Below are 11841 nucleotides of genomic sequence, written 5' to 3'. Positions count from 1 at the left end.
TTTTAGAGGGAAACATTGTACTTTTTATCCACTATTTATTTGATGGCTGCAGATACTAGATACTTTGCAGAATAAGAATATTATTACTTTTGATTCATTGTTATACCAAAAAAACATCCAACAGCTATATAAAGTTGTTATACTTAAATTTAACTTGTAAATTGCTACTTAGACTTTTATGTATCAATAGCAAAAATGTATTAATATATTATATAATTGTACAACACTCTCAAAGGAGCATTTTTCTGCCTTATGTACTTTTATTTTTGTTAGTAATACTAATTAACTTTAACTTAAGTAATATTTTCACCGCAGGACTTTTACTTAAAATGCTTTTTGTCTTTTTGTGACACAAAACCCTCCTCAGACTACAAAAGTCATTCTTTTAGATTATTCTGTGTGATTTGTTATTCCATAGATGCGTAATTGTGGACTGTGATCACCTTCTGCTTTTCATCACAGACCTTTTCCATCAGGTCACCAACAGGATCTTCTAACTTTTAGAAGCAAAGACATTTCTTAAAATATATCTTATACTGCCACCTTGTGGTTAAATACAATATTACATATTTTACATTTTTGGCCTCTTTTTTTGGCCTCTTTTTGGCCTCTTTTTGAATTATTATTTAGCTTCTTTTGATGTAAAACACAATGATGACTAAAGTCACTGTTGAAGCGACCATGGTTCCTTTTTTAATACAGAGCTTCAGTATGAACTGACTTGGTGGAAACATTATACATTATACATGACAGAATTTCCAAACACTTCAGTATAATTCAATCTCTAGAGGCGCCTCCCCATTACTTCATACCTGAATTCAAAGATGCCACTTGCATATTTTATCAGGAATCACTGAATATTTCACAACATTAAGGAGACAAAGAGGATCCAAAAATTAAAGGCTTTTTTTAGATGAACCTTTGTGCAGTGAAATAAGTTTATTTAGGAAGCAATTGTCTATAATTCTTAAGGTATTGATAAGATATTTTATGTTTAATGAAGTTATACAGAAATAGAATTAAAGAATATGACAAAAAGTGTTTTGAAGCTCTTTTATATCAACTTTTTTTGGAAGAAACATTTTGTGGTTCAATATAACGCTGGTTTGTAATGAAAATGAGTGTCATTTGTTCTGCTCTGCACAAAACACAAACCTAATATCTGAAATATTAAATACACTGTTGAAAGTATCCCACAATGAAAGCAACAGTGCTCTTCATATTAAAGACTAGACTATAATAATACAGAATAGAACATGTAATTATATCTAGTTTTTAAATGTTGTATAAATGATATGTAGCCTTTTAAGTTTCTGATACACAGACTATATAAAGCAGATGATTATATGTTGTAATATTTAATGAGTACGTTAACTCTGACTGTGGCAGTTTATAAGACATTTTAATTCCATGTCAACGATGAGGATAATCTATAGTCATGGACAGATGTTTTATTTCACACGTCTCCTAATACTGTGATTAATGATCATATAGTTAACCTTTATTTCATCATATGTTCCTAATATTACGGTCAATCAGAAAAGACAAAAAAAACTATTGTGAGGTAATTCTATTTCTTTATTTCATACTTCATGTCAAGATATCTTTTTTTCATATGAAGTTATGCCTCATAACAAAAGAATGTGTTAAAAGAACGAAGAAAATCGTGGCTCACAAAATAAAGGCATTCTCTCATAATATTCTTTACAAAGTAATCTTACAACAAATGGAAAAAGAAGAACAAGAACAATATCTCAGTTGTAACAGCAGAGTATGATAAATCAAAGTTACTCACTAAACTTTTGACTTGAACCTAACTGCGACAAAAAAAGAAGAAAAAAAAAAAAAAAGAACAGAATGATCTGTACATACAAATACAGTTTAGCTGCCTCCTGAGATTCTCCGTGGGACGGAGTCGCTGCTCTAAACCTGCACCACGGCAACGTGAGCACCAGTGAGGATTCCCTCCCTTTTTGATTATCTCAAATTAAGTAAAATGGATTTCACCGTCATCCCTTTTATTTTCCTTTTGTGGAAAACTGTACTTGAAAAGCTGTAGTACAACACCCCCCGATGCAAACATTGCAATGGTGAAAGCTTTGGAGCAACGTCCGAGCCCGCCATACACACCTGGTGACGCCAACAAGTGCCAAAATGAAACTGCAACCGGAGTGAAAAATCTTTTAACTTCGCCTTCCTGCGCTTACTTGAACCAATCACCATCACCGTTCTCTGTTCTTTGAAGACGCCCAATGATCAGAAATTAAAGACAGTCACCGGCATTCCTAGTTAAGCTCTTTATAAAAGTAGATATGATGTGGGGTTAGTGTATAATTATCTCTCGTTCACAACACATTTACAGGCGATGACAACGACTCCCTCTCTCTAGCGACCGAAAACTTTGGTGATGCAGAAAAACGGCTTGAGATACCTGAACACTTCACTTTTAATATTGCTTTGACAAAAGTTATCATATGCTGTACAATATTCACTGACTGCACGACCGTTTGACACGTACGCATTCACACACATGAAAACCTGACAAGAAGTTGGCGAGCAAATATTTCTGTATACAGGAGGAGCTTATGTGGTCTCCTGTCAGATTTTCCGACAGGAAGAAGACAGATGCTTTATGGCTGGTAATATTACACTCCGTTTCCATTTTCCACCGCCTCGCTATCTTAAATCTATACACAAACAAGTGAGAATATTGGTGTGTGTGTGTGTGTGTGTGTGTGTGTGTGTGTGTGTGTGTGTGCCTTTATATCTCTTTTTTTTAAATCTCCTCTGTCTTTTCTCATATGCCTTTTTTCATAACTTCCAGAGATAAACGCAGTTTTTTTTTTCGCCCCTTGCAGATCCAAGATTTGGGGGTTTTGGACGAAGACAAACACGTTTCCATCTGTTCATTCAATAGATGCATTCGAGACGTTCCCTTCTGTTCTTTGCCAAAGCCAAAGTCCCAGTTGACATATCACTCAAACAGTCATCCATAATCTGTTATTTTTTTCTGCCAAAGAGTGTGATGAAAAATCTGTTATCCTAACTTAACCCGCAAATAGTTCCCTCTTGCTGCTGATTCACTTCTTCCCCAGTAAGGAAGAGGATAGGTGACGCGTTCGCCGCTGATGTCCTTCGCCTCCTAGTGTCCGTTGGTTTCAGGGACCGAGGCGGGGGTGGAAGGGGTGGAGGAGCGAGAAGCGACCGAAGCCTTGTCTCCACCAGGACTGGACACTGAAGGGACGCTGTCGGGGCCCTTGACCCCGGCCAGACCTACAGGAGACACCCCGGCTGCTGCTGCCGCCGCCGCCGCCGCCGCCGCTGTGGCCGCAGCAGCTGCCCTGCTTGCAGTGATGGCAGAAACGGGTTTGGGTTGCGCCTGAAGCCCTGGGCTGCAGATGAGGTGATGCCTCTCCCAGTCTTTGTGCTGGCAGAAGGAGCCGCAGTAGCGTGCGGCGTTGCAGCCGCTGCACGTCTCGCTGGCTTTGCGGCCACAGTTCCAGCAACACTGAAGGGGAAAAAAAAAAAAAAGAGACGAGGCGACTGTAAGTCTTCACAGGAATGTCTCTCGTGCAGATTTGAGCCTCTATTTGAGTATGCAGAAATTCAACATTGACATATTGTCCTCATGATAATCGTGCTGCTGGCAAATTCAAGTCCTCACTCTTCTTTAACCTCTTTTCTTCTCTCCACCAGCCCCTGAGGGAAATATCTAGCCTTTTAAGCTGCTAAACGCTCCACTATGTCTTTGTTTCGTTGACAGAAACAAAGACGGTGCTGTACAAATAGCAAACCATGGAGATTTAGATCTTTTTTTCACTGAAAACAACTACCTGCATCACGATACTGAGAGAGAAATAACAGTGAGCTAAAAGATGCTAGTTGTGTGTGGATTTAACCCCAGTCACTTAGCTGTAGTCTTTTTAAACCATTTTTATGACTGTGTACATCTAAATTGAATGTCTAAATAAAGTGAATTTGATGTGCTTGTGTGCAGAAACACTTATTTTCAACGCAGGACTTCATAGAATCTCCTCAACCTAGATTTCTGCTCACCTCGCTGGAGTCCTCCTGTTCATTGATGACCATGACGGCATCCTCTTTAGCCTTCTTCTTGGCATCAACCAGAGTCTTTTCCATCTTAGCCCTCTCGGAAGCGATCATCTCGAAAGCCTTCTGCTCGGCCTCCGCTACGGCCTTCTGAACCTCATCCATGGCCTGACGCTTGACCTCATTCACCGCTTCTTCTATACATCAGGGGAGACATTAACCAATCATTAATTCATTTATACTGCGCTTCTTTCTCTGGGATCTTGATTATCGCTTGAATAAAATGCTGGATTACCTTTTGTATCCAACTACATATATTAAATCCTTTTTTTTTTTTTGAAATAACTCATCAGTAATTAAATTTGATTGTGTTCTCACCAGCTTTCCTCCAGATCTCATCTGTAACGTATGCTGAGCCTGGCCGTGGAGCAAAGTCGCGCTGGGAGTCTGCGGGGAAGCAGAGACAGAAGGGATTAGCACCTGCCAAGGCTTATAAAGATATTAAGATGATTAATTGTTGAAATAATGGCTGACTTTATGACTGACGGCTCAATCAAGGTAAAAGGGCGCTTACAAAGAAAGGCCACAGAGGCAGACAGCGATACTATCTCTGTCATCTGGTCTTTTAATTTGTCCGCATATCTTTCTAGGCCACACAACCAACGTAATTGTTGTTTATCAGAGTCTTGGACTGATCTGAGATCTGACAGCTTTGGAAAGGAATGTGTTTGGCTTGGAGGGAATTGCAGACCAACAAGCTGTGTCAACATTCTGTCCGTTCCCTCACATCTCTCTCTCTCTCTCTCTCTCTCTCTCTCTCTCTCTCTCTCTCTCTCTCTCTCTCTCTCTCTCTCTCTCTCTCTCTCTCTCTCTCTCTCTGCATCTCAATTCATTTCTGTGTTGCTACTGGGCTCTGCCTCTCCAACACTGCCACCTGGCTCATCTCCTCTTTCCCCATATTCTGCATCCTCCGTCTTACCATCGCCTTCTCTCTTTTCCTTCATTTACATCCACTCTCCTCAACCACGCCTGCATTCACCCTCCCTGTCGCCATTTCCACCCCCACTACAGTCTTCCTCAGCTCGAGCCCGGGCAGGCAGGCAGGCTTCCCGGCTGGGGGCCCAGATGGCGCTCAGGCGAGTCAGCCAGCTCTGCGTCTCTGAGCCTGCAGGACGGCAGGACGGCCCTTCTGTGGCCGATATGGCTGAGGCCAGTCCTGGCACCTGTCTGTGACGATGGACCAGCAGGGGGGGAAGCAAGGCTGGCACTTGGAAAGAACTGTGCCAGTACACAGCAGAATGGGGGACTAACTGTGGAGGGACCCAATAACACTGTGACTTAGCTGCAATTCTATAATTGACCACTAGACGGCAGAAATGGAAGAGAGGCTGTCCTGTTGGGTGTTCAGACCTTTCAGTATCTGATATTGGGCTATATAAAAAAACTGAGTTGACCAACAACCACTTGATGTAAAGTAAGCTTAGGATGTTCAAATCATTATATCTTATTAAGAATACAATTGGCATTTAAATTTAGGTTTTGTTACCGACTTGTATGTATAATCTCCGTTTACACTTTCCTGCTAAGACATATCGGTTCCTACAGGATCTGAGACTTGACGCTCATCTATGATGCTTATTGCAATTTAACAAAGGATCAGTTCAGTCAAATGAACATCCAAAACTCATATCATGGGGCACTCATACAAAAATCTCTGCTCTGCTGCAGAAATTGGGCAAATAAAACTATCTGCACAGTAGATAATTCTATCTGGCATAATATTTGTTTTTGTAATTTGGGTGAACTGGTCTTTTAAGCTGAACAACAAACTTTCCCAAAAATCTCCATTGGTTTGGCTTCATCCAATTGTTCATGAGGCAATCGTGTCTTGTAGAAAAACAATAGGCTCCAATCACAGAAATGACTGGGTTCTGCATCACACTGACGTAATTGAATTGGAAATAGCGGTACCCACCTGACTCTGCAGAGTGGGGGCTGTGTGTCTTCGAGAAGGGAGCGGAGCCTGAGCCTCCTTTGCGTGGGTCCTCCTGCTCGCTCGAACGCCGTCTCCAGTAGTTGAGCTCCTCGCGATCCGACTCCTGGCATCGTCTGAGCACGCTCACTGACCTCCGTGTCTTTTCCACCATGTCCACTATGCAGTTCAACACCTACAGGGTGAAGAAGGACACACACAATTGATTGTTTGCTTTAGCTATTTATAGATAATTTTATCTAAATCTTATCTGCTACTTAAACGCAATATAATTTGCCAGTATGTTAGGGGGTGATGGTTCCAATTAGTAGCAAGACACTAATTCCCCATTTCAATGTATAACATCCAGATGTGCTATAGATGCTGTGAGCATTTTTAAAAGATCCTTAGCGTAGGACCCTATAAGACAAATTACATTTTACATTCTTTGTATATCACAAGCCATTAGCAGCAGTGGTGCCTGTCTGCAGACTTACATGGTCCAGATGCCTCCATTCATCAGCCCACTCTCTGTCTGTCAGTCTGTGGTCCACCGGCTCCTCTCGGTAGCCCCCGTTAGTGCCTGATTAAAACACACACAAGACAGACCACAGGCCAATGTGATTAACATTCTTTTTAACTGTAAGAGAAGCCACAAGTGACAGTAAGTGAGGGAAAGGTAGGTGTGTGTGTGTGTGTGTGTGTGTGTGTAATCTCTGCTTTTTTTTCTTTCTTTTTTTAAGATGAAAAAAAAAAGAAAACACTTGACCTGACCTTGAAATTTGAGCTACAGTACCACAAGATATCTCGTGATGATCATACATCGTGATTAAATATTTTCCACATACAGCAGCAGAGACAAGACTCACAGTCAGCATGCAGAATACAGAGTGATGGCAAATAAATGGGGAGCAAAAAAATAAGAAAGAAAAGATGCAAGATGTACCGGGAGGAGGCGGGGGGGAGGGTTATGTGAGCGAGAAAGGTGGGGTGAAAGAGAAGAGGAGAAGCCTGTGATGCAGAACAGACTTCCAGCACCCAGAGCCTGCACACATCTGGAAGTCAGCTGTCAACCACACACACACACACACACACACACACACTGGAGCTCACAGCATTCCAGTAGGGAGACACTCAGGCTGAGTGGAGTGGCTCCACCTCTAAACACAACCAGCCGGTCTGACACTCACTGTGGACCATTACGACCATGAAAACACACACACACACACACACACACACACACACACACACACACACACACACACACACACACACACACACACACACACACACACACACACACACACACACACACACACACACACACACACACAAAGAACTATCTGATTCCAATTCAGTCGTTACGCAACACTACGAATTAAACAATATCTAACTGTGCATTTAACAGCAATAACAGTTTGCACACACAAAGCTTGTGCTCATCCAGAGCCCAAAAAAACGTCTTGATACATATCCATGTAAAGAGACACAAACTGACTACAAAGTCATAGCAAACCACAATCTCTTCAAATTGAGTAACAAACAGCCAGCGAGAGGCCACATGCACACTAGGCCTGCTGAGAAGGATAACTATTCCCTCATGTGTACACACACACACACACACACACACACACACACACACACACACACACACACACACACACACACACACACACACACACACACACACACACACACACACACACACACACACACACACACACACACACACACACACACACTCTCTAGCCTTCCCCTCGACCTCTTCTCTACTCCTGGTTCCCATCAGCGTTCATCAGTTCAAAGCCACGAGTGTGCGGACTGATGTGTTTATGCGTGTGTGTGTGTGTGTGTGTGTGTGTGCGTTTGTGTGCCTTTGAGTTAAGTGGCGGCAGGCGGGCGGGAGGCTGTCAGACAAGGGACTAAGGCCTCGTAAACACAGCACCTCTACCATGAACATAACCAGGTATGTTTCTGTACGAGTGTGTGTGTGTGTGTGTGTCTATGAGCTACTGCCGTTTCCACTGCATGCTGACAAGCCCCAAATGGAGTGTAGATATACACCAGAGTAGATCCGACCCTCCCAGCCTGGACAGTATGGCTCTGTTTATACACACATGGACTCCAGAGATATATACGGGGGCGGCTACACAAACACACGGACCACCCGTTATCTGCGGCAGATTTTATGTGCGTGTCTGCTTTTATGCAAAATGTGTTCATTTTATATTTATCAGCTACTTGCATTCACTCTGCTGTGAAGAACAAGAATGAAGTAAAAGTTTTTAGCATTTAAGTATTTAGCAGGAACTCAGAGTTTACATGATTTGATGACTAGTTTAACGTCCACAAGGATGTACGGTAGCCGTTAATCATTTACTGAAATTAGAGGAACTAATGTCTGATGCCGTTTGTTCAATGAACTGAACTTTTCCAGTACGAGCAGCCGTTCAGACTGAACATCTCTTGAGTAATAAATGAAATGTCAGTAGAATGTCTCGAGATGCAAAAGGACTCTCTGAAACCTGTACCAAAAAAAAATGAGCTAAAGAGCATCACGTACCAGGGAGTCTGGGCCGGTCTTTGAGCTCGCGGATCTCCAACATGCGTTGGCTGTGCTCGCGGTGTAGGATGTGCGGTGCTGCGATGTCATCCAGGGCGTAGTGCTGCAAGGGCGGAGGGGTCGGGTGAAGCTGGACGCTGAGGGGCAGCGGGTGGGCGGGGCTGTGTCGGGGAGCAGGGCTGATGGTGCAAATTCGTTTAGCGGCGGGCTCCATGGCTGGGGGTGGACGCTCGCGGTCGTGGAAACCGTTCTCTTTAGCTCTGAAGGAGAGAAGGGAAAGTGGACAATTAAATTAAAATAAAATGAAGTATGAAGGCTGTGTATGTACACGTCCACTAAGGTGTACTTTCAGCTCACCTGTTGGGGCTGTGTCTCTTGGTGACAGCTTCTGGAGGCTCCATCAGCAGCTCTGAGGAGTCTGGAGACGAGGCCATGGTGGTGCTTAGCAGGAGGTGCTCATGCTGGGACAAGTACTGGGCTGGGGTCTGCTTGGCTGCCCGTGCACAGTGGAGCAGCTCTCTCTGCAGAAGGGGCAGGTTTGCCTGGCAAGACAGAACGAATTTGGTGAGGTTGCATTCTGATTTGCAGAGTAGTCTAAAAACTGGGAAGACGTCAATTTTGAAATCTCTTTTTTTTTGATCTGATTGAGCATTGTTATATCGGGTTAAATGTCAGCCACATGTCAAGTCATACATCACATACTCATTCAGAGGCATCGAGAGACCAACAGAAATTAAGAAGTCACAAGTCAGCTTGTCATTAAAGTAGTGGAGGAGAGATCTGAAGCAAGCAGAGCAGAAGTGTCCTAGGAGAGACCACCAGCACACAGAGCTAAGAGACACACTGTTCGTATGTCTCCAGGGGAGGACATCGTAGTGGGAGGAAGGGGGTTGTAAATCGGGGGGTGGGGGGGGGGTGGGGTGGGGGGGACTGACTCCTTGAGGTCTGGCTGGAAGGCTCAATTTGGGCCTGGGTGTTGTTCTGTGGCTGCCTCCATGGTGGCTGCGGCTTTCCTCGCTCAAATGAAAATGTTTTCTAAGCTGCTGCTGGAGTTGGTTGCTAAGCACGATACTCTTTTGGTCACAGTATCCATATGCACGATGTTTCAGGGGCTTATGAACATAGAAACATTTCATAACAAATGATACACAGACCCCACGTCTGCCTCATTCCTCACCTTCCCTCTGTTCCTGAATATTTATCTGTGACTGTCTCTGTCCTATCTTCCATCTCGCTTTTTCGTTTCCCAGCATTTCCCTAATTGGGAACAGACTCCGGTGTGTTTGCAATTACACCGCTTCCTCACTCCCTCATTCCCCCTTCGTCTTGAGCAACAAACTAAATAACCATGCCGTTCTCGTTTTGTGGTTCTGACCTCTTCCTATCACGCAGCTCTTTCGGCCATTGCCGAGCAGATTCTAGTAAAGCTTCTTCCACGAATCTGACCTTTTGTCTCCACTGGCTTACCCTTCCTAGCATCTCTCCCTGTTGGTGTACCTTCTTCACAAAGATGATACCTCTGCTTTGCGGTCTACTCTCTGTAACACCCCTGTGCTCTCTCGTTTTTTTTGTGCACGTCTCCCATGCTCCTCTGCCCCCCTTATTTCCCTGGGGGCCCCGAGCTAGCGGACACATGTGCTGTGTGTCGGTACAGAAGAGGGCTCTCTGGGGTTCAGCGGGGCGGATGCTAGATTGGCGGCGCCTTGGCAGCTGAATGCTCTTTTAACGGCACAGCGGCTCCATATGGCACATGGAAGCCCATAAAAAAGGGAAGGCAACACTTTATAGGCATGTTTCACACTTCCCAGTTCCCACTTGTCCCTCTCTCCTCCTCACTTCTCTCTCTTTTCCACTTCCTCACTCCCTGACTTTGTCTGTTTCTGCCACACTCTCTCTCTCTCTCTTTCTTGAGACGGGCTAGTCTCAAGGAGTTGGAATTAAGTCGTGGGGACCCCACCCCCTCGTAATAAATTAGTAGAGGGAGGGGGAACAGAGCTTTCTTGTCTCAGCGCTCTCAGGCAGACAGACGGAGGGGCTCCAAAGGTGAGTAAGAGGTAAGTGTGGAAAAAAGAGCACATTTCGACCACTTGAAGTTACAGTGGCACAACTGACTGAAGATTTATGGGCTGCTTTACCGAGGGGAGCTCTTAAAAAGTATACTCTTGCAGACTCCACTGGTTACAAAGGGGCTCGAGAGGCACACACACACACACACACACACACACACACACACACACACACACACACACACACACACACACACACACACACACACACACACACACACACACACACACACACACACTTATTCAATTAGAAAACCTACAGAGTTGCCTATTTATAGACTACTGCATTGTATCCTGGATACACTAATAAATTGCAATGAATGTATTACAATCATGAATCACAGGCTGCGATGTGATTGGCTATAGATTATTCAGATCATCCTGAATGAGGGTTAGGTGGATGTCAAGGACTTTCTCTTAATCACTTGTTAATCTGCGATTAATCAGGTTTCCAGCGGGACTAGATGATTCTGACGGGCAAACAGGCTGACCATATTGTGTCAGGTTTCAAATTTAAACTGAGGGGGGGGGGGGGAGAAAAATACTGCTGCAGAGGAAAAAAAGGAAGTAGTCCAACAGAATAATGCAAAGCAAATATGGATGGAGGGGAAGTTGGAGATGTGTTTACCTTGAGAAAGGGAATAACAAAGGGCCGTAAAGGGAAGTTTGTGGCCTCCTGAAGCCGCGAATGGAACTCCTCAATGGTGACTGTCGAATTCTAGGAGAGAGGGCAAAGTGACGTTCAAGAAGCCAGTCAATCCAACTCACAATTAGAGGATAAAATGCCGGATATATCTTTTACAAGACATTATCTTTCACACTTACCACGAGGGCCAGAACGAGGCTTCGGACGCTGTCTCCGATCTCAGGAGAGATGTCGTTGCCAAACTGCTGCAGCGTGGTCAGGAAACGTTTCAGCTTGCTCAGCTGGCGAGCCCCGCACGTGGCCGGCAGCTGCTGATTGGCCAGCGATGAGGAAGAGGAAGAGGACGGTCCGTTGCTGTAACGCTGCGGTGGAGATGGCACTGCATTCAGGGTTGGCGGGGAATGATGATTCCCATTGGTCACTGAGGATTTAAAGGTGAAGGGGGCGCGGAATTAAGATAAGAGTGGACCCATGCTTTCAAGCCGCTTATAAGACAAATATACCAAATGAACACAAAGTTTGAGGAGGAAACGTTAGGAGAAGT

At 44.2% G+C, this 11841-nt stretch overlaps 1 protein-coding gene across 3 annotated transcripts in view; it reads right to left on the bottom strand.

Moving 5' to 3' along the window:
- Positions 1 to 1687: 1687 nt before the first annotated feature.
- The window catches only part of cbfa2t2 (CBFA2/RUNX1 partner transcriptional co-repressor 2), a 35720-nt gene continuing 25566 nt past the window's right edge, over positions 1688 to 11841 (bottom strand). For all 3 annotated transcript variants that reach the window (XM_068712428.1, XM_068712430.1, XM_068712429.1), the window contains exons 3-11: positions 11477 to 11718; positions 11280 to 11369; positions 8943 to 9127; positions 8586 to 8845; positions 6520 to 6605; positions 6026 to 6218; positions 4429 to 4497; positions 4057 to 4247; positions 1688 to 3508 (exon numbers count right to left, since the gene is read on the bottom strand). In XM_068712428.1, the coding sequence (XP_068568529.1) occupies positions 3143 to 3508; positions 4057 to 4247; positions 4429 to 4497; positions 6026 to 6218; positions 6520 to 6605; positions 8586 to 8845; positions 8943 to 9127; positions 11280 to 11369; positions 11477 to 11718 (1682 nt within the window). In that variant the 3' untranslated portion in view covers positions 1688 to 3142. The remainder of the gene's footprint in view (positions 3509 to 4056; positions 4248 to 4428; positions 4498 to 6025; positions 6219 to 6519; positions 6606 to 8585; positions 8846 to 8942; positions 9128 to 11279; positions 11370 to 11476; positions 11719 to 11841) is intronic.

This window comes from Cebidichthys violaceus, unplaced genomic scaffold (assembly GCF_023349555.1).
Source record: "Cebidichthys violaceus isolate CVI_PGR_0920_01 unplaced genomic scaffold, fCebVio1.0.p SCAF_17, whole genome shotgun sequence".
Taxonomy (NCBI): Eukaryota; Metazoa; Chordata; class Actinopteri; order Perciformes; family Stichaeidae; genus Cebidichthys; species Cebidichthys violaceus.
The sequence above is the reverse complement of the archived record's forward strand: the minus strand, read 5'-3'. Positions and strand labels throughout refer to the sequence as shown.